Raw genomic sequence first — 21,989 nt, 5'->3', positions numbered from 1 at the left:
GTTTGGGTTTTATAAAGTTAGACCTAGACAATGCGAATTGAATGTGATAGTGTTAATTTACATTTTTTATTTTTTTGGGCCTTTGCATTGTACACTTAGGCCGAAAGAGAGAAGCGATGTGTCACATATATAATTCGAACAGCCTGACTATGCATTATGCAAATCCCAGCTTGACTATAACTGTGCATTTAAATGTACCTGCTGATACTAGAATATTGAATCCGCCTGCACACTTAGTGGTTTATTTCTTTTCCCTATTTCTTTTTCTCTTCTTTATCCCTTATTCTTTTTGTCTACTTTTCTTGAAAGGTGGTCGGAGTATTTGGGCTATAACCCCAGAGGAAAGGGACAAACATGATCAGAAGTTTGACAGCCTCTTGCCAGTACAGGGCTTTGTTACAGGTATGTGATGGGGAGCCATTGTTCAAATGTATTAATTTAAAAAACTTTTTTTATTATTCTAATTATGATATTATTATTTATTTAAATGTTTTATTAGAGATTAATTTCTTGAAGTTAATTATGTATATACAAACATAAATGAATTTACATTTTTATGTACTACATATGAAATTATTTACCAAATATTTTATTTAATTTAATATTTATATTTTAATAATTTTTGTGTATAGGGGAGAAAGCGCGAAACTTCTTCATTCAGTCAGGGCTTCCCCAGTCTGTGCTAGCTGAGATCTGGTAAGAAATCCTGACCATGCACAGTCTTTAAAAAGAAAGAAAACAGAAATTGATGGAGAAGTCTTGACCTGTATGTTTGTGTTTGGTAGGGCCCTGGCTGATATGAATAAAGATGGTAGGATGGACCGGCTGGAGTTTTCTATAGCCATGAAGCTGATCAAGATGAAACTGCAGGGACAGAATCTTCCTACAGCTCTGCCCATCATCATGAAGCAGCCACCTGTGCCATCTCCAACCATGCCAGCAACACCTCTCGGTACGCTGCCAAACTACACTGTAACCTGCAGAGCGATGATCTAAGAGGGCACTGGGATTGTAACACTCTTGTACTGTAACCAAAATGTGAATCAGTACACAGCTTATTGTTGTGATCACATATTATTAATGTTAATCTAATTGTTATCACAAGTATCACAATACAGAACAGGCCAAAGTTTCTCTTTAGTTACCATAACCGGCTGCAGTCACACATGAATGCTGCCAAAACATCAATATTCAGTGTTCAGCAATCTGGCCTGCATTGTATGGAGGTCATTTATGTAGAGGTTATTTAAGTCTTAAAGGTACAGTAGCAGTTTAGTGTTAAGTTATGACTGTTTTTGGTGTAAAAAATACCTTGATTAACATCTAGAAGTAGATTTTAGATTTAGCCAATGCTATAAAAGTGCAAAATACTGCAAATGTCAAAAGATACTTCCTCATTTGCTAGGAAAACCTCAAGATGAGTTGTTGTAATGTGGAAGAGATTGCTGCAACCACAACCTTCAAAGTGTACAAGAGAAACATGTCTTCAGCTTGTCAGCTTTAAGATTTAGCTCTTGTTTTTGATATTTGTAAAAAATAGATTTTGCTAGTATAGGTCTTACTATAAAAAGAAATGGTTTGAAAACCTCTCAGGCAATCTTGCTGTCTTACTGTCTAGATATGTCTGTTTGAATTTGCCATTGTGCTTTTGCAGGAATGGGAACTATGCCAAATGTACCCATGATGCCCAGCGTGCCCATTCTGACCCCTATACCAATGACCACCATGAGCCCCATGCCGGGCATGACTCCCATGATGGGCACAGGGCTGTCGGTGCCAGTTATGCCCACCATCAGCACCCCAGCCCTGCCTAATGGACCTATTGGCATTCTACAACCGACCCACATCCCTCTCACTTCCAGTAAGACAGAGACACTGTAATGTCCACATGCAAGTGAAGCCTGAATCTAATAAAATTATGCCATTTGTTTTTTGAGATTATGACAGTTGGAAGATTCGGTTTGGCAGTTCTGATGGTACAGTTCAGGTCTTTATTTTGATACATACCATTGAACTGTTTGGGATCAGTAAGATCAAATATTATTAATTGATTAATCGCTATTAATCTCATCCAAAATAAAAGTTTTTGTTTACATAATATATGAGTGTGTACGGTGTATATTTATTATGTATATATACGTAAATACAAACACATGCATGTATATATTTAAGAAAAATGTTATGTTTATATATTAAATATTTTTATATGATAAAATATAATATACATGTAAATAATTTCAAAATATGTACTGTATGTGTGTGTATTTATATATACATGATAAATAAACACTGTATACACACACACTCATATAGATATATATGTTATGTAAACAATTTTTTTTTATTTTGGATGCGATTAATCACGATTAATCATTTGACAACACTATATATGCATATATATTAAATAAACTTCTTCCAAAAAAATTTGGAAATCTTACTGACCCCATACTTTTGAATGATAGTGTTATGTCATTGTGGATGTGCTGTAAAGCCAAGAGCCCCTGTGTTTATACAGTGTGCTAAAGGTGAAATGACACTGATCTCTTACTGCAGTCAGTATTTTCTCTGCTTCAGCCTTCCTGCGTAAGGACTAGCTCAGCTTGTACCTATAAGACTGAGCTATATCTTGATTTAACAAGCAGCTCTTTATGCATAAACCGTTTCAAAATGACAGCTTTGCGGCTTATGTTCTCGTGCACGATGTGTTCCTTCATTAATTTCTTGTACACTCTGTCTCTGAAAGAGTGTCACTGCCTACATTTTTCTTTCAGGTGTGTTTGTTTGTGTTTTTTTCCGTAGCTCTCCCGGTTTCAAGTTCCTTTTCCTCTTCTCCACTGGGCTTCTCTGCCACTCCGTCTTTGCTGGACCTGGGCTCGAGCAGGTTAGGAACTTCCACACATAGACCTTTTATAGTGTATAATTAATCCACTGACTGTGTACATGATACTATCCGTACACGAAACTGACTTGTGTACTTATGTCTACAGCTCAAACTCCTCCCCCTCCACATCACTGACCAGCAACTCTCCTAAGGGTGGCCCTTCTGATTGGGCCGTCCCACAGGCATCACGACTCAAATACAGGCAGCAGTTTAACAGCCTGGACAAGCAAATGATTGGTTATCTAACAGGTATTTAATTACAAAGGATTTTAAAAAGAGAATGGTTGTTTGTCTTATTAGCATGCAAATAATTGCCAAACATATAGTTCGAATAGCACTAATGTACTATAGTTTCTCTTAAGGATGCCTAGGGACAAAACTTTTAAAATGCCACTGTGATAATCTCATGATTTTACGGTTAATATGGGAAGTAGAGACTTTAGCTGAAGGCTAGTAGTGCAGTAGGATGGCAATCCACACCCATGTGGCTCATCTGCAAAGCAGTTGACTGTATCACTTACATACCTCATGACAAAGACCCATGTACTAGAGAATTTCAGGAATGAGGACGTGGGTACAACAGGACTTTGTAAGGTTTATTTCACAGGTTTATGGCATTAAGTTTAAGCCCACTGCCTACATCTCAGGGGCAAGCTGTTTTGTTACACGTAATTAGAGAATGGCACTCATTTTTCTGTGTGAAAAGAGTTTCTAGATGTCGTAATGTGTTGATGGTTTAGGAGGATTTCAGCATTGTGACATTAGGAATATCAATCAGCTCTAGTCAGACCAGTTATTTTAGTACAGCAATAGTCTCAACAAGCTGGTTGTAAAAAACAGCAATAAAAAAGACACAGCAAATAGGCATTTTTCTCCCTATAATCTAGTAAAAATCCTTTTCTACGAATATGGTAATTAGCATCCATATGAATTATTTTATTGCTTTTTTTTATTATTTCTGCAGGTCCTCAAGTGAGAGCTGCAATGGCTACAACAATGCTTACTCAGACTCAGCTAGCTGCCATCTGGTAGGTGTTCGCCCTCCCCAGTACTTGCATGAAGCATTTTTTTTAAGAAATCTTAGTTGGGGGAGATTTCATTCCACAAGAGCAGCTGCATGCTATATATACATGTCATTAACAGCTATATTTACGACAGGCCTAATATTATGAAGCATGTAAAGGTGGCTTCAAAAGACTGCATTTATCGTGAATTTCTTTTTTTTTTGCATATGATATTTACTGTTTTATTTAAAAATTTAAGTTTGCAAATTTTCAAAACATGTTTTGTATGGGTTTTTTTTTTGTCAGGAATCTTGCTGATGTGAATAAGGATGGTAAACTGCAGGCTGATGAGTTTATTCTTGCTATGCATCTGGTAGACATGGCTAAAATGGGACAGCCGCTGCCTATGGCACTTCCTTCAGAGCTGGTGGCGCTAACAATGAGGTACTGTTGGCTAGTTTATTACCTGATCTCTGATTGACTGAAAACTTCATCATATCCAAAACACTGATCATGAATGTAAAATACATTTTAAATTACTATCTGAATTGCTTAAATTGTATTTAGGGGGAAGCCTGGTGATTCTTTGAATGGAACCACTCCCTCGATCTATGCAGGCCTGGCTGAGGACCTCTATGAGCCTGATCTTCCACAGAAATCAAGGAACAATTGTATGGGTTTACTCCACACCCATTATTACATAATACAAATATCTATGACTCGCTTTAAAAAAAAAATCCTCCCACGTTTACACCAGGTATCAAAGAGTTCAAACAGATGTGTTCTATTTAGGCACACAGATTGAGTTATATTATTTGATTTGGTGAAAGACATTTAAACAATTGATACAAATAATTTTCTGAATATTAAATAAATCTCATTTTAGTGTGATTACCTGGCTGTGATTTGCATCCTGCTGATTTTTCAGCTCCCTCCCTCCATATTATTTTAGACAAAGAAGTCATGCTAAAAATGTATAAATATTGTTGTATTAAAAAAGAGGGATATGTTGCCAAAAATAGGGATAAAAACATTTCACAAAAACAAGTTCTATTTATATTTATCAAATATAACAGTTGCTTGGAAATTCCTGTTTATCGTAATAATTTATGTGTGTGCTTTGTGTATCTAGTGACTTTTGAGGATAAGTTCAAGAAAAATATGGAGATGGGAAATGCTGAACTGGAGAAGCGGCGACAGGCCCTGCTTGAGCAGCAGCGCAGGGAAGAGGAAAGGAGGGCACAGAAGGCCAGAGAAGAGCAGGAGAGAAGAGAGAGGGAGGCACGAGAGCTGGAGCTGAAGAGGAAGAGGGAAGAAGAGCTCAGACTGGAGCGACAGAGGGAGCTGGAGAGACAAAGAGAGGAGGAGAGACTCCGAGAGCTGGAGAGGAAGGAGGTGAGAGGATCTTTCAGCTTCCTTTTCCCAAAATGTGTTTACATTTCACAAAAAGTTTATATAGATGTACAAAATTCAGGCGAACATTTTTACTAACCACTGCTATGATGCTTCTAACAGGCAGCCAAGAAGGAGCTGGAGCGCCAGCGGCAGCTTGAGTGGGAGAGGAGGAGAAAGCAGGAGCTCCTAAACCAGAAGAGTGAGGAGCAGGAGGAGATCATCAAGCTCCGAGCCAAGAAGAGGAATCTGGAGATGGAGCTGGAGGCTGTGGTGAGGATTTAGGACATCAATTTAACAACACTACAAAATTAAACAAAATTGAAATGGACAGCGTGCTTGATAAAAGATTTGCCTCTCTTTTTAGGGCAACAGGCAGAAACAAATCTCTGACAAGCTTCGAGATGCTGAAGGCAAAAAGAGAATTCATAAAAATGAGCTTGAGATGATCAACCAGAAAAGAGACTCCTGCATCACAGAAATCAGCTCTCTGCAGAAACAGTTAGAGGTCTGAGTGCTGCGTCCGTAACAGCACACATGAACTCTGAATGTGTCTCTGTGTATTCAAGTTAAATCTAGTTATTTATTTATACCAAAATGTCTGTTTATTCTTTAAAAAAAAAAAAATCTTTAAGATGTAGATTGCTTCATAAGTGCATAGCAGTAATCATGACTTGTATGTGATTTTTTTTTTGCAGGAATTTAAAAGGAAGTTGGGACAGTCGACCATAGAACAGCAAAAACTCAATGACAGACTCCGCAGCCTGAGTCTGAACAACCTTCCTAGTAAGACACATGTGGCCAATTATGTTTTTCCCCCTAAGAATTGCTATTTTAAACTATTTTTTTTTTTTTTTTTTTTTTGTTATACAAGCATCTGGAATTGTGACAAAAAACTTAGCATGAATGATGTGTTGAATTGTAAAATAATCATAAAAATAATAATAACTTTGTTCCCTGTAATTGTGAGAGCACCAACTATTTGCATGTTTTTTGTTTTTTCTTGATGCAGCTGTGACAGTGAAAACTTTACAGAGGAATGTAGAAGACAAGGATCTTACCTGTCGAAAGCTTAAAGAACAGCTTAATGCTTTGGAGAAGGAAACTGCAGTTAAATTAGCAGATATGGATCAGTATAAGAAAGAAATCCAGGTAAGCCATTAATATCACTCAGCCTTGACTAATAAATACATACAAACCATTCAGAGCACAAACTGAGCTGCATGCTTAGCTAGACTAGTTGCACTTCACAAGATGCTGATTGACAGAGGACATTTTAACTAGAGTGAAAATATTTTATTCCCCAGCTATTTAGCATTTCTTAACCGATCAATGCTAACAGCATATAGACTGCTCCTGATGACACTAATGCGAGTAACCCCTATGCTTTTGTCCCTGTGTCTTTATCACTAGCTGTAGAGCTTTTCTGTCTGTCTGTCTACTTGTCTGTCTCTCCCTGGCTTTCGCTGCAGTTTGAGGAAATGGATGACTGCATGCTTAAAGGCCTGCTCTCTTTACTGAGTTGCCTCAGCAATCTCTTCTTCCTTTTGAAGGTCTCTTTTTTTTTCCCTTTTCCTGCTCACTCTTAATGTAGCAGCTTCACTTTTATAACATTACCAAAGGTTCTTTCCTGCACATATATTATCAGGGATGGAAATTCAATTCACAATGCATTCTAAGTGAAACAATATTTCAGTGGGAGATCATTTAGTGTGGGATTAGGGATTGAATATAAGCATTTTATGTGATACTGTGTTAGTGATTTATAGTATTTCCTGTCTATCCTATCTTGTTTACATTGGAAGTCATTTCAGAGGTGGGGAAACATGACATTATTAATTATTATTCGAAAAGGTTCACACTTGAATCGTGCTCTATAGGACTAGTAATATTTATTTTAAAAAGTGTCAGTTAGGAGCAGTGTTATTTTAGCATCATTGCTAGACTACTATATTGTTCTTATTAATATTTTAAATTAGTATTTATTTTTAGTATTTTATTTTCATTTTTATTCATTTTGTTGTGTGTTTTTGTTAGTTTGTGTTACATTTTTTATATAGTTAACTAAGACAGCACTGTTTTAGAGTGCATTCTGGCTTACAAGTCAGCGTGAATCCTTGTATTGTGATGTCCTTCGGAGTGAAAAAGGATATTCGATGAGGAGAAACTAGTCTAAATGGATTTGGAATGTGGAAAATTATGCATTGCATACCAGAATAGAGTCAGATGTGTGCAAGTTTGCTAAAAACATTACCTTATGGTCTAAATGATAGTTTTTTTTTTTTTTATAAAAGTTAAGCTAAAGGGTATCAAGTATCGGTGTTAAGAATGTAAATTGGGTTGTTTTGGGTCTCTGTTACAGTTGAGTTCAGTGTGTCATAATCTTTTGGTTTGTTAATTAGGATCTCCGAGAGAGCCAGAAGACGCAACAGTCTGCTTTGGAAAAACTACGCGCCATTAAGGAAGAAAAAATCAGAGAGCTAAAGAAACGCAAGCAGGAGGAACTGGAAAAGAAGAGGAGAGAAGAGGAAGAGCAGAAGTAAGTTTTTCTTTTTTTCCCCTATAGTACACACACGGAACTTCAAAAGAATTCATGATTTCACAAGCAACAATTCTTGCACTATGCAGACGCATCAAACTGGAGAAGGAGCGGCAGTGGCAGGAGAAACTGAGGCGTGAAGAGGAGGAGAAACAGAGGAAAATTCAGGAGGAAAGAGAAGCCAAACTTCGTGAGGAGGAGGAGAGGGAGAGACAAGCTCGTTTACAGGCTGCTAGAGAACAAGCGGAACGAGAGCGCAAGGCCCGCGAGGAGGAGGAGAGGAGGCGCAGGGAGGAAGAGGAACAAGAGAGACGCAGACTTGAGGAGAAACGGAGGCAGGAGGAGGAGGAGGACCGCAGGCGGCGAGATGAAGAGAGGAGGAAACTGGAGGAGGAGAGGAGAAAACTGGAGGAAGAAAGGAGAAAACTGGAGGAGGAGCGAAAGAGGCAGGAGGAATTAAGATTGGAGGAGGAGAGGAAGCGCGAGGAGCGGAGAAGAAAAGAGGAGGAGAGACGAGAAGAGGAGAGAAGGAGGGAGCGTGAGGAGGAGGAGAGGAGGCGACTTCGTGCACAGGAGGCTGCCATGAGAGATGCGGAGGAGAGGAAGAGACTAGAAGAGGAGAGAAAAAGAAAAGAGGAGGACCGGAAAAAACAGGAAGAGGAGGACAGGCGGCGTCGGGAGGAGGAGCAAAGGAAACAGGATGAGGAGAGGAAGAAGAAACAGCAGGAGGAAGAGGCTGCAGCCGTAAGACTGAGAGACGATGAACAGAACAAGAAGAACACTGTTAAATCAGACATCGTTGCTGCTCTTCTGCGCGGCCTGGAGGAGAGGAAAGGTGAGAAAAAGCGTACTGGAAGATTTAAAATCAACTAGCATGGCTAGTTAAGTTATCTCTGATATGATTGGAATGATTGAAAGTATCCTCGTGATTTCAGGCAGCAGACATCCTCGTGGCACGCAGCACAGGAGATCAGCGGCACTGACAACGTTTAAAGCCCTCTACCCCTTCACTGCCAGAAACGATGATGAGCTCTCCTTCGAAAGCGATGACCTGATTGAGGTCAGTTTGAGAGCAAATCTCACAAAACTTGCCAATCGTCTGACCCAAAATCTAGAAGACAAAATATAAGATGCTAGATTTTACCTTTTCTTTATTATATTTAGAAGAAAATGAAATCTTTACATATACAAAAAAGGTTTTTTTTTTTTTTTTTTTTTTTTTTTAATGATGCCACGTTCTATTTTTGACATACTCCAAGTGCTTTTACTACTTTGATTTAAAGGACAAATTAATTTGCAGCGTCACAGTGTAGAACGCTTCTAGCTGTTGCAGTACAACGGTTGTGTTCAGTGTAGATGTGGTTTAATGCTATTATTTAGCACATTAAATAGATCAAATGTGACAAAGAATTTTACATTGTTATAAAAGATTGATAGTTCAAATAAATACTGTTCTTTAACTTTATCAAAAAAATAAATAAAATCCTGTAATGTGTCATTGTTTTTATAAATATACAAAAATACAAATATTCAACAACATGTTTCTTGACCATTATATCTGCATTTTAGAATTATTTCTAAAGAATCATTGTTTTTTTGTGTATGCTCTATGGCTAATGATAAAGAAACAGGGACAATTACTTTAAATAGTAATATTTCTCAATATTACTGTTTTTACTGTATTTTTGGTTTAGCTTGGTGACCAAGAAACTTTCAAAAACATTAAAAAATGTTACCGGCCCTTTAACAATACACACACAAACACACACACATTCTGATATGTGTTTTCTCATATTTATCTGTAATTTCAAAATGATTTTTCTTTGTATGTTTTCTTTTCTTTTTTGTGTGTAAGGCAGTAAAAATTCTGTGTTGCAGTAATAACAACTGGCATTGAAAATATTTGCAATTTGGATTTTTTTTTCAAGTTTAAAGTGATTGTAGGAACATGTAGTGAAGCTGTGAAACTCTCGTCAGTGGTTTCAGAATCAGGTTCAGATTTAGAGTTTACTCAGCTGGATCTGTGTTTGTTTAGGTGGATGAGAGCATAGAGCGAGAGCAGGGTTGGCTGTACGGCAGTCGGCAGGGGAAGATGGGCTGGTTCCCTGAGAGCTATGTGGAGAAGCAGGCCAAATCAGAGGCTCCGCTCGTGGCCAAACAAGCCCTAAAGCCACAGGTCTCCATCTCTGTCAGGTGCGATCTCCAATCTGACTACCTCATACTGTTCAAATGCTTCATTTACACCTCTTGCACAATCATTTGTACAATCTTTCTCAATCTGCACTCACAGACAAAGTGCATGTGGGTACAGAGCCATTATAGAAAACATTCACAGCTACAAACTGCATGTCTTTCATGTGAAACAAGCAAAATGCATTTTGAGCATAAGACATGTTCACACCAAGTCCAACTATTACGATTTTTTTTTTTTTTTTTTTTTTTTTTTTTTTTTTTTTTTTTAGCATTAAGTCTTAAAAAAATACAAATGAAAAAAATGGTCAATATTAAGACTTTGTGTGAATACAGTTCATAAAGATGCACTGTTTCATTTCGAATCTTGAGCATGATGGTAGAACATGTGGAATATTCTAAAACCTTCTTCACCAGCAAACTGAACGAAGGACCGAGTGGATCACGGTTGAACTCCGCTTTCACCCCCACCCATGCCACAGGCTCCGCCTCCTCCAACCATGGTCAGGTATGCAGGATTTCTTGAGAATAACTGCATAGTGTTTATGTAAGCTACAACTTCCTTGTGGTGAAATGCAGTAACATTTGCTGCATGTTTTCAGGTGGTGGGGAATGTGCAAGCTCAAGCTCTGTGCTCATGGACTGCAAAGACGGACAACCATCTCAACTTCTCCAAAGATGATGTGATCACAGTTCTGGAGCAGCAGGAGAACTGGTGGCTTGGAGAGCTTAATGGGGTTCAGGGGTGGTTCCCCAAAAGCTATGTTTCAGTGCTGAGCGCCAGTGATGCACAAACAGAGTAAATACAAACATTTTGCTGAAGTGCTTTAATATGATTAGTAACAATGCTTGAGTGTGTAGCTGTGAGTGTTACATGTACTTTGTCTGTGGAAAAAGTTCATGTGAAATGGTATTTTCAAACTAAATCAAGTGATTCTTTGCATACTAAAACTCACTGGTGTCCTGAGGTACAGAGGTTCCTGCGAAGAGACTAATTCTGATGTTGTGTTGCTTTACTCTCTCTGTTTGCGGTTGTCATTATTCCTTTGGCATTTAACAGCTTTGTCCTGTAACACTATTCAGTTACCTTGTTTGGTGCTTCTTTAATGTTTAATTCCCCCCCATAGTTCCACTGATGGATCTGATACAGCAGATGGATCCAGCTATGAAGGTGAGAGAAAATACATTGTTTTTCCACTGGGAAACTTTGCAGTTATGAGACTCTGTAGCAGTTTGCGATTTAAGAACAGCTTGCTTCTCTTAGTAGCTAAGAGAAAAAATTTTTGGTGCAATACTGCATATTATACTGCAACATAAAAATTATTTGCTTTTATGTAATAAGAAAGTTTGGAGCTGGTAGGATTTTTTTTTACATTTATTGTTTAGTTATGTTTACTATTTTTTTTTTTTTTTTTTAAAGAAGTTTCTTTCTCTCCACTATATTTACTTAAAAGTACAGTAAAAGTTTTGATCAATTAAATGCATCTTTGCCGAGGGAAAGAATTTTATTTATTTATTTTTATTTAAAATCTTACTGACCCCAAACCTTTTATACGGTAGTGTAATAAGTTATTTAATAATTGATTATTTACTGTGATTAAACAATCTTTAAGGGTAACCCAGACATTTATTTCCTGTGTCTGTACAGTATATTCATTTCCTGTGTATTTTGTGTCTGTTATGCTTGTGAACACACCACAGATTAATCTCTCGACATCAGTTTTGTCCTTGTGTTCCGAGTTACCTTGAACCGTGATTGTGTGTTGATCCTGTCATCAGAATATGTGGCTCTGTACACTTATGAGAGCCCTGAGCCTGGAGACCTGACCTTCACCGAGGGAGACACCATCCTGGTATCAGAGAGGGAAGGGGAGTGGTGGAGAGGCAGCATCGGAGACAGATCAGGAGTCTTCCCCTCCAATTACGTCAAGCCAAAGGAGGCTGATGTAATTTTATTTTGGTATTTAAAGACATTTATACATGTTGTTGGTTTGTGATAATAATGCATTTTTTTTCTCCTTGTTAGGCATCAAGTGTCTCTGGTAAACTTGGAACACCTGCAAAGAAACCAGGTAAGTACATAACAACATCAAGTTATGTCAAAATTAAATCACAGTAATTAATCATAATTATTTAAACCTATAATATGTTATTTTGTTTGTAGAAGTGGCCCAGGTGACCACTGCGCACACAGCTGCAGGTGCAGAGCAGCTGAATCTAGCCCCAGGACAGCTCATCCTCATCCTCACCAAGAACCCATCTGGCTGGTGGCTTGGGGAACTGCAGGTGAGTGTGCAGTTCATGCTTAAATACCTTAAATGAGCCATTAGCTTCAATTATGTTGATCAAAGAACTACTAAAACACAGTTTTAAGTATTTTTACTTAATCTTTTCCATGTGTTCCATGATATGGCCCATATTATTTATAATGGCTGTATTGGTGTGTTTCAGTTATTAGCTGATTTTTAATTTACTCTCAATAGTTATATATCTGGAATCGTACACACAATAATTGATGATTAAAAAAAAAGAAAAAAATTCAAAATAGCTGCAAAAGTTTTGTTTGTGTCTTCAGGCCAGGGGGAAGAAGCGTCAGAAGGGCTGGTTCCCTGCTTCACACGTCAAGCTTCTGGGCTCAAACAGCGGCAAATCTACACCTGCATCTGCAGCTGGTAAGAAACAGAACAGCTTTCCAGAGTTGTGTTTATTTTTTTAATTTTTTTTTTGCAAATCTCTCCTCATCACTCTCTCTGTCTGTCCTTACTCTAGTCGGCCAAGTCATCGCCATATACGACTACACCGCAGTGAATGAGGACGAGCTGAGCTTCTCGAAGAGTCAAGTTATCAACGTGCTAGACAAAAGCGATCCTGACTGGTGGAAAGGAGAGCTCAATGGGGTCACGGGCTTGATTCCTACCAACTATGTGAAAATGACCACCTCGGATTCTGACCCCAGTCAGCAATGTAAGTAGAGACCCATAAACAGACCAGTCTATTTTGGTTATGTGTTTTTAATCATTTTGCCGGTTTTCGGTTGTGTTTGCAACTATAAAATGTGCTCTTTTTTTATTTTGAAAATTACATTGGTTTCAGATTATTTAAAGAAAAAAATGTTGCTGTCTATGCTCCTTAAATGTGGGTGTTTATTATATGAAATGATTTGTATTTATGACGGAGTGTATTACAATTTCATTACATTATTATATGACATTTTTATCCTGCTTTAAATATAATCAGTATTTAGTGTTATTTTATGGTGCCTTGTGGTTCATTTTATTTTTGCAGTTATAATGGAAAGGGTGTTTCCAGTCTTTTACACTTGTACATGTAGTATCTATCAAATGTTAGACCTTTCCTCTTCTCATAATCCATATTTGGCCACATGTTTATTTCTCACCCAATCTTTTCCCCTTCGACTTTGTTCTTCATTTGTGTCCTTCTCTGTAGGGTCGTAACACCTTTCCTTTCCTTCATCCATAAGAGATCCACTATCCCTCTCTCACAGTGGAGGTGGTCCTGTTGAAACCACCATTTACTCACCCAATCACCCTCCTGTATCTTTCCTCACCAGTCTTATTTCTTTTAAACTGAAACAAGGCTTTTTATTCAGTTGACTGCTAATCTGGACTGATCTTAAAGGGATACTCCACTCCAAAATGAAAATTTTGTCATTAATCACTTACCCCCGTACCGCTCCAAACCCGTAAAAGCTCCGTTCATCTTCGGAACACAATGTAAGATATTTTGGATGAAAACCGGGAGGCCTGTGACTGTCCCATAGACTGCCAAGTGAGTAACAGTGTCAAGGTCCAGAAAAGGTATGAAAGACATCGTCAGAATACTCCATCTGCCATCAGACGTGCATTCTGGGTTATATGAAGCGACGGGAACACTTTTTGTAAGCGAAGAACACTTACAAAATTACAGTTTTTGTAATTCCTTTGTCAACGGTCTCCTCTGTGTCTTTCCATATCACTGTATGCTGTGTATGCTCTTCTGTGTCATCCGCGCCACAAGGATGCGCTGTTTTATTTCAAACCAGAGCTAAATACATGTAGAAACAGCGCATCCTTGTGGCACGGATGACACATGATATTAATTTATTCATTTATTGAATTATTGAATAATGTTGTTATTTTTGTTTTCTTCGCTTACAAAAAGTGTTCCCGTTGCTTCATATATCCCAGATTGCACGTCTGATGGCAGATGGAGTATTCTGACGACGACTTTCATGCCTTTTACGGACCTTGACACTGTTATTTACTTGGCAGTCTATGGGACAGTCACAGGCCTCCAGGTTTTTATCCAAAATATCTTAAATTGTGTTTCGAAGATGAAGCTTTTACGAGTTTGGAACGACATGGGGGTAAGTGATTAATGACACAATTTTTATTTTGGGGTGGAGTATCCCTTTAACTGATTTGTAGGGGGTTAATAAATCTGGTTTTCCTTTTTTGAATTTTCTTACATTTTAGTTTCTTATAGGTGACAGCTTCTTTTATATGGTCATTTTGGGATGGTGAGATTTCACAGTAAAGCTGTTGCTCCTCAGTTTGGTCATTTTAAAGGATGTTACATTTTAAGTGTGAAACTGCCTCAGTATGTCATCACAGTCACATTAATGATACACTTTACATATATACACTGGTTATAATGCAACTTTAATCTTAGTAGTATTAGTCTCTGGTTATTGAAGGCATTAAAGAACAAACAGCTGTCAGTTTTTGGAGGCAGTTTCACCTTGAATCTTTAGATGGTTTTTACTCTTTTGCTTCCATTTTATTTATATTCAGTAGTTTCGGTTTGAAATCAATGTAAGAACAAAAATGAAAGACAATGTGTTACTGTCTGTGGTGTGTTTGCAAATATAGTTCTGCTGATGATATTTTAAGCACAATGCTTTCACCTTAGGTGGTATTGTTACATATTTACTGCGTTTTATGCCATGTGTGTGCATGACTCGCTTCTGTATAAACAGATTTGTTAATAATATATGGTAAACTATGCAAACAGTTGTGAAGTTGTGGACCAATGTTTGCCTTATTATCATTTTATTGGATGTTGTTAATAATACTTAAGATATTTCAAATACTTGGATCTTGTACTTATTTGATTTGAAGAAATCTAGACATTAAAGTCTTTTGAAAAAAAAACAAAAAACGAACGTTGTTCCTTTTTTAATTTTTGTGACGAGTTCAGTGCCAAAATACACTTTCAGATATGCATTTTTAAAAAGTGAAAAAAGCCCATAAATATTTAAGTTTTTGTCATCTGATGTACAGTAAAATGTAGCCATGTAATGATCTAATTGTTTGATCATTAATCGTATTTAATTAGATAGTTGTGTCTCATGTATTTCACCACCTTCATAATAAATTTCCAGTGGCTTACTGATAGTATTCCTCTAGCTAATCATCACTGCTATCTAGTTATAGTTATCCTACTGTTGTATTATGGGTGAAAACAGAATAATCCTGCATGCTTGCAGTGTTCATTACAGTAAATGAGCAGATTTACAAAACACATTCAGAGGGGTAAACTGCTATTTTTACGGCTCTGGGATGTGGACGATGAAGCCACCACTAAAGGCACCCCGGATGGTCAAATGGACAGACCATCAACAGGTAAGGACTGACGCTGGAGCGGCTTGAAGTGTCATCAACACGCTGCAACTGACATTATCCTGCTTTTAAGTGTGCTTGAGTGTGCTTGCAGTAAGGTTGTTGAAGGATCTTCAGTTTGTGTGCGTTTCGTTGTGTTTATGGGCTTCAAGCGTCTGGGTGAGTTCACCTGTACCGTTTTCTTGTAGGGTGTGCTGACCAGAGCACTCTGGATTCAATGAGCCCGCAGGAGAAGAAACGGCAAGGATACATCCACGAGCTCATTGAGACAGAGGAGAAATACAATGAAGACCTACAACTAGTCCTTGAGGTACACCGCCACAGATCAACTAATTCACATTTATTTATTTAGCAGACCGTTTTATCCAAATCAACTTGGTAATATGAATAAAACAAGCAATTTACAGAAAAGGTGCCAATTATATAGAATTAGTAAAATATTACTTAAAAAAACTGTGTGTGTGTGTGTATATGTATATATACACGCGCATATATATATATATATATATATATATATATATATATATATATATATATATATATATATATATATATATATATATATATATATATATATATATATATATATATATATACTTACATTTTTTTTTTTTAAATTTTTATTTATTTGAAGATAAAATTATATTTTTCTTGTTGCCTCTCTTAAGTCTTCCACAAGCCCATGTCTGAATCAGGTCGTCTTACTGAGGCTGAAATGAGCATGATATTTGTCAACTGGAGGGAGCTTATCCAGTGCAACTCCAAGATGCTCAAGTATGTGAGGTTAACTTGCAAATATTTTTAATCTTTTACCAATGCAAAGTGTATCATGCATGATGTGTGGTCATTGTCAGGGCACTGAAAGCAAGGAAGAAGACCGGGGGAGAGAACATGCCGGTTCACATGATCGGAGACATCCTGGCCTCTGAGCTGTCACACATGCAGGCCTACATCCGCTTCTGCAGCTGCCAGCTGGACGGTGCCACGCTGCTGCAACAGAGAACCGATCAGGAGCCAGACTTCAAAACGTTCCTCAAGGTAGCCTCACATACATCACTTAAATGGTTAAAAAGACTTATGTTAAAATAGACATTAAGCTTTATTTTATTTTTACCAAACCAAAATTATGCAAAGCTATATGTGACCATGGACCACAAAACCAGTTATAAGGGTCAGTTTTTGGCGACTGAGATGTGTACATCATCTGAAAGCTGAATACATAAGCTTTCCATTGATGTATGGTTTGCTAGGATAGGACAATATTTGGCCAAGAGACAGCTATTTGAAAATCTGGAATCTGAGGGTGCAAAAAAAAAACAAAAAAATATTGAGAAAATCATCTTTAAAGTTGTCCAAATGAAGATCTTGGCAATGCATATTACTAATCAAAAATTAGGTTATGATATATTTACTGTAGGAAATTAACAAAATATCTTCATGGAACATGATATTAACTTAATATCCTAATAATTTTTGGCATAAAAGAAAAAATCGATAATTCTGACCCATACAATGTATTGTTGACTATTGCTAAAATTATACCCGTGATACTTATGACTGGTTTTGTGGTCCAGGGTCACATATTTGAAATTTTTTATTTCATTATTTATTTGATATCTTATTAAATGAAAGGCTATATTTTCAATTTATTTATTTGAATGATTTTATTCATTTATTGAATGAAATAATATAAGTAATATTAGTTGTTGTATTTTTTGCAGTTCATGGTTTTTCAGTATGGCATATACATTTTTGAAAGTGCATATATCCCTAAAAGTATAATAATGTAGTATAGTGACAATTAATAGTGTAAGAAAATATTATTATAATTGTACATAATTTATATCATCGATGTGTGTTTTTGGTTTAAATATTTTCTTGGGAGATGTTAATTTGAATAATTTTTTTTTTTTTTTTTAGTGAGAATTGTTGCTGAATACTGTTGTTGTGGAGGAATGCCTTTGTCCAGCTTTTTACTCAAACCTATGCAACGGCTGACTCGCTATCCTCTCCATATTAAAAATGTGAGTACAGTGAAAATAATTTCTTTTGGATAAGTTTCATTATTCTGTTATTTTAGATGTTGATCGTTAATGCAAATGATAAGTGAATCAAATCACTGAGGATAATAGAAACCGATCTCCAGAGCGCAAACCATAATGCATTGGAGTTTGCCAAATCTGCAGTGAAATGCCATTATTACAGCTTTAACTTAGGGTGCTATTGATTTAGTTTGAGGGTGCTTAGCACTCTCTAGCACCCCCGTAGAACCGGGCCTATTGTTAACCAATACTTGTGTGTATTTGTGTGTCCAGATCCTGGAAAGTACTCCAGAGAGTCACATGGACTATAATCAGCTGCGAGAGGCTTTGGAGAAGGCAGAGCTGCTGTGCTCTCAGGTGAACGAAGGTGTCAGGGACAAGGAGAACTCTGAGAGGCTGGAGTGGATCCAGTCCCATGTGCAGTGTGAAGGCATCACCGAGGTAAAAAAGCAAAAAAATAAATAAAAAAAAGCTCAGTATTTATTTTTATTTTTTTTTCTGATACAAGAAATAGCTGATGCTCAAAGCATGCATTACATGATCAGTCATAAGCTATCGTCTAGATGTACACTACCATTCAATAGTTTGAAGTCTCTTATGCTTATCAATGCTGCATTTATTTGATCAAAAATTAAGGAATGTAATTTATTCCTGTGATGGCATTACTCCAGTCTTCAGTGTCACATGATCCTTCAGAAATCATTCTAATATGCTGATTTGCTACTCAAGAAAAATTTAATTATGTTAAAAACAATGTGGCTGCTTATTATTTGTGCGTAAACAGTGATACATATTTGTTCATGAATTTTAAAAAAAGAAAATTCTTTGAAAAATCTTTTGTAACATTGTAAACTATCTCTTTGATCAATTTAATGCATCTTTTCTCAATAAAAGTGTTAATTTCTTTTTTCCAAAAATCTTACTGACTAAACTTTTGAATGGTGCCATAAAATTTGAGGGCTGATTGGTTGACAGACTTTGGCTTTGGCATATACCGCTGTGTATTAGATTTCTTACTCTTCTATTGTGCCACTCGTCTAGAATCTGACCTTCAGCTCTCTGACCAACTGCATGGGTCCTCGGAAATTGCTGCACAGCGGGAAGGTGTTTAAGACCAAGAGCAATAAGGAGTTATACATCTTTCTGTTCAACGACTTTATGCTGTTCACTCAAGCTGTCAAGCAATTCACTTTCTCAGGAACGGACAAGCTCTTTAGCCCCAAGTCCAACACCCAGTACAAGATGTACAAGACGGTAGGGTTCCACTCCTCTTTACAGAGTAGTGTTCCTTTATGGTTAAACCTTTGAACAAAAGAAAAAAAGCACTGGGGTATTGTATGTGTTTGTGTTCCTAGCCTGTGTTCCTCAATGAAGTTCTGGTGAAGCTTCCGTCAGATCCGTCCAGCGATGAGCCCGTCTTCCACATTTCCCACATAGATCGTGTGTACACACTGAAGACCGAGAACATTAACGAGAGGTCTGTTTCAGCAAACTGTTCACATGATCGGCCACTATTTACTGGACACATGGGAGGCTTTATGAACCCTTAAAGGAATGTTGTCGCCACACTAATAAAAAACAAGCGCTTTTCATGCTACTGAAATGCTGAAAATTGACGGAATTTTAATGCAAATGAATGTTTAGAGAAAACACTTACTTTTTTGCTTCAAGCTACATTTTATGACACACAATGTTTGATCTCCTTGGTATACTGCTAGGACTGCATGGGTTCAGAAGATCAAAGCGGCATCAGAAGCATTCATTGAGACCGAGAAGAAGAAACAGGAGAAGGCTTATCAATGTAAGTTATGTATTTATTTATTATTTGGAACACTGAATAGGAGTACTCACCTAATACACAACAATCCAAAGGTTTGGGGTCAGTAATATTTTTGTGACATGAATAATTTTCTTCAGTAAGCTGCAGTAAATTGATCAAAAGTGACAGTAAATAAATATATAATGTTGCAAAGGACATCCATTTAAAACTGCTTTTGTTTTGGAGTTTCTATTCATCAAGGAATTCTAAAAAGATGAACCACAGTATTTTATTAAGCAGCACATTTGTTTTGAACATTGCTAATAATAAGAAATGTTTCTCAAGTACTAAATCAGAATATTAGAATGATTTCTGAAGGATCATGTGACACTAAAGACTGGAATAAGGGCTGCTGAATATTCAGCTTTGCCGTCACAGGAGTATATTACATTTTAAAATGTATTAAAATAGAAAGCAGTTATTTAAAAATTATAATATTTCACAAAATTATTATTTTACTGCATTTATGTATATTGTAGTCTGTAAATAAATATAAATAATTATTACAACAGGTTGGCTAAGGTCATGTTTTCATATATTTTTTTTTTTTTTTTACAGCTCGATCAATGAAGGCAAGTGGAATTGGTCGCCTGCTTGTCACCATCTTGGAGGCAACAGAGCTAAAATCCTCCAAACCAAACGGTGAGTGGTTTTATTAAATGAGACCCTGGACCACAAAACCAGTCATATGGGTCAATTTTTCGTTGATACATCATCTGAAAGCTGAATTCATAAGCTTTCCATTGATGTATGGTTTGTTATGATAGGACAGATACAACTATTTAAATATCTGGAATCTGAGGGTGCTAAGGGAAAAAAATAAAAAATAAATTCTGAGAAAATTAGCAATGAAGTTGTCCAAATGAAGTCCTTGGCAACACATTACTAATCAAAAATTAAGTTTTACAAAATATCTTCATGGAGCATGATCTTTACTTAATATCCTAATGATTTTTTGGCACAAAAAAAAAAAATCGATAATTTTGACCCATGCAATGTATTGTTGGCTATTTCTACAAATATTCCCACTCTACTTATGAATGGTTTTGTGGACCAGGGTCACAAATAATAATAGTGAATTATTATTATTTTTTTTTTTAATCTTCCCAAAACATTAGTTAATATTTGTGCTTTTTTGTTTTGTTTTTTAGGAAAGATTAATCCATACTGTGAAGTGACCATGGGCTCTCAGTGTTACTCTTCCCGAACCATCAATGACACCGTCAACCCCAAGTGGAATTTCAATTGTCAGTTTCACATTAAAGACCTGTATCAAGATGTCCTCTGTATTACGATTTTTGAGCGGGATCAATTTTCACCAGATGGTGAGTGTGAAAAATAGCACGTATAATACTGTTTCTATATCATTTAATTTTAAACTGAACTACAGTATCTTGTGTAATTACACATTCCCTAAAAACTGGCATTGTTCCATTTGTCTATCTCCCTCCATAGAGTTCTTAGGTCGCACTGAGGTTCCTTTAGCCACTATTAAGAAAGAGCTTGAGAATAAAGGTCCATCCACTAGGAGGCTGCTGCTTCATGAGGTTCCCACTGGAGAGGTTTGGGTTCAGCTTGACCTGCAGCTGTTTGACCACAAAGCCCCCAAATGATGAGGAGAGAGGATGTCCCTTCAAGACTGCACTTCAAGCACAGCTTCTCAAGAGTGCCTTTAAATGTTCTCAACTACTATGAAACGTACTAATGAATGTGTGACCATAAGGAAGATGAGTTAACGTTCACGACTTTGCCAAGTTTTGATTTTTGACCAAGTGACGTGGGAATAAAAAGGGAGAATTTTTTTTGTTAGTTTTATTGCCTAAAAAATTAACCACTGGATGTAGAGATATCTCAGGACCTATATTTTGCTTCAAATATACTGTCTTTATTGCTGTACAGAAAGCTATATTTGTTATAATCGTAATTTGCCTAGATCTGAAGTTGATGAGAACTTGAATATTCTCATCAGCAACGCTAAACCAGGTGGTGTTGTTTTGAATTCATTATCCGTCTGCCTTTCCTGCCAGTTCTTCCATTTAACTTCACCATTATAGAATTAATTTGCACCAGCCATTTGCATGATCCTCTATAAAATCTTAAAACAGCTCATTAGCCTGTGTAACATGGAAGGAACTCTTTTTGCAGAGCTTACTAGTTTTTATGTAGGAAGGTACAAATGAGGTGATTAACCAGAGATGATTAGTAAAGGTCTAATCACTGTTGATTTTGTGTGCTTGACAGAGGTTTATTTATGTTAATTTATGCATATTGGACTATCTGCACATTTTACGCTGCCCACTATATCTGGATTGCTGTAAAGCATTCAGAAAAGGTCTTATTGTATATTTTTGCGAGTAGTATGAACGTTTACTCAGTCACTGAGTTTTTCTCTTAGGTTTTATTTGTTTTAGTTTTAAATATAAATGTAATAAAGTTGGTTGAATATTCTGAAACTGTTTTTGTTCTTAAAATGTTTTTTTTCCTTACACCCTTTTTTCTTT

The 21,989-nt window shown here is 36.8% G+C and overlaps 1 protein-coding gene across 1 annotated transcript in view; it reads left to right on the top strand.

Annotated features, from left to right (window-relative positions):
- Positions 1-21,941, top strand: part of itsn2b (intersectin 2b) — a 28,884-nt gene extending 6,943 nt beyond the window's left edge. The window contains exons 3-40 of the mRNA XM_042742475.1: positions 310-402; positions 633-696; positions 786-952; positions 1,655-1,861; positions 2,800-2,881; positions 2,988-3,130; positions 3,846-3,909; positions 4,192-4,329; positions 4,453-4,556; positions 5,018-5,280; positions 5,401-5,550; positions 5,645-5,785; positions 5,976-6,063; positions 6,290-6,429; positions 6,750-6,830; positions 7,680-7,816; positions 7,906-8,651; positions 8,752-8,876; positions 9,852-10,009; positions 10,424-10,514; positions 10,609-10,805; positions 11,134-11,177; positions 11,786-11,952; positions 12,033-12,078; positions 12,171-12,292; positions 12,582-12,678; positions 12,776-12,970; positions 15,816-15,944; positions 16,296-16,401; positions 16,482-16,664; positions 17,549-17,651; positions 17,943-18,110; positions 18,711-18,923; positions 19,025-19,146; positions 19,388-19,470; positions 20,047-20,130; positions 20,640-20,813; positions 20,944-21,941. Coding sequence (XP_042598409.1) covers positions 310-402; positions 633-696; positions 786-952; positions 1,655-1,861; positions 2,800-2,881; positions 2,988-3,130; positions 3,846-3,909; positions 4,192-4,329; positions 4,453-4,556; positions 5,018-5,280; positions 5,401-5,550; positions 5,645-5,785; positions 5,976-6,063; positions 6,290-6,429; positions 6,750-6,830; positions 7,680-7,816; positions 7,906-8,651; positions 8,752-8,876; positions 9,852-10,009; positions 10,424-10,514; positions 10,609-10,805; positions 11,134-11,177; positions 11,786-11,952; positions 12,033-12,078; positions 12,171-12,292; positions 12,582-12,678; positions 12,776-12,970; positions 15,816-15,944; positions 16,296-16,401; positions 16,482-16,664; positions 17,549-17,651; positions 17,943-18,110; positions 18,711-18,923; positions 19,025-19,146; positions 19,388-19,470; positions 20,047-20,130; positions 20,640-20,813; positions 20,944-21,101 — 5,573 coding nt within the window. The 3' untranslated portion in view covers positions 21,102-21,941. The remainder of the gene's footprint in view (positions 1-309; positions 403-632; positions 697-785; positions 953-1,654; positions 1,862-2,799; positions 2,882-2,987; positions 3,131-3,845; positions 3,910-4,191; positions 4,330-4,452; positions 4,557-5,017; positions 5,281-5,400; positions 5,551-5,644; positions 5,786-5,975; positions 6,064-6,289; positions 6,430-6,749; positions 6,831-7,679; positions 7,817-7,905; positions 8,652-8,751; positions 8,877-9,851; positions 10,010-10,423; positions 10,515-10,608; positions 10,806-11,133; positions 11,178-11,785; positions 11,953-12,032; positions 12,079-12,170; positions 12,293-12,581; positions 12,679-12,775; positions 12,971-15,815; positions 15,945-16,295; positions 16,402-16,481; positions 16,665-17,548; positions 17,652-17,942; positions 18,111-18,710; positions 18,924-19,024; positions 19,147-19,387; positions 19,471-20,046; positions 20,131-20,639; positions 20,814-20,943) is intronic.
- The last annotated feature ends 48 nt before the right edge of the window (positions 21,942-21,989 follow it).

The sequence above is a fragment of the Cyprinus carpio genome, chromosome B17 (genome assembly GCF_018340385.1).
Source record: "Cyprinus carpio isolate SPL01 chromosome B17, ASM1834038v1, whole genome shotgun sequence".
In the NCBI taxonomy this organism is placed as follows: domain Eukaryota; kingdom Metazoa; phylum Chordata; class Actinopteri; order Cypriniformes; family Cyprinidae; genus Cyprinus; species Cyprinus carpio.
This window is presented reverse-complemented; position numbering and strand designations above follow the sequence as displayed.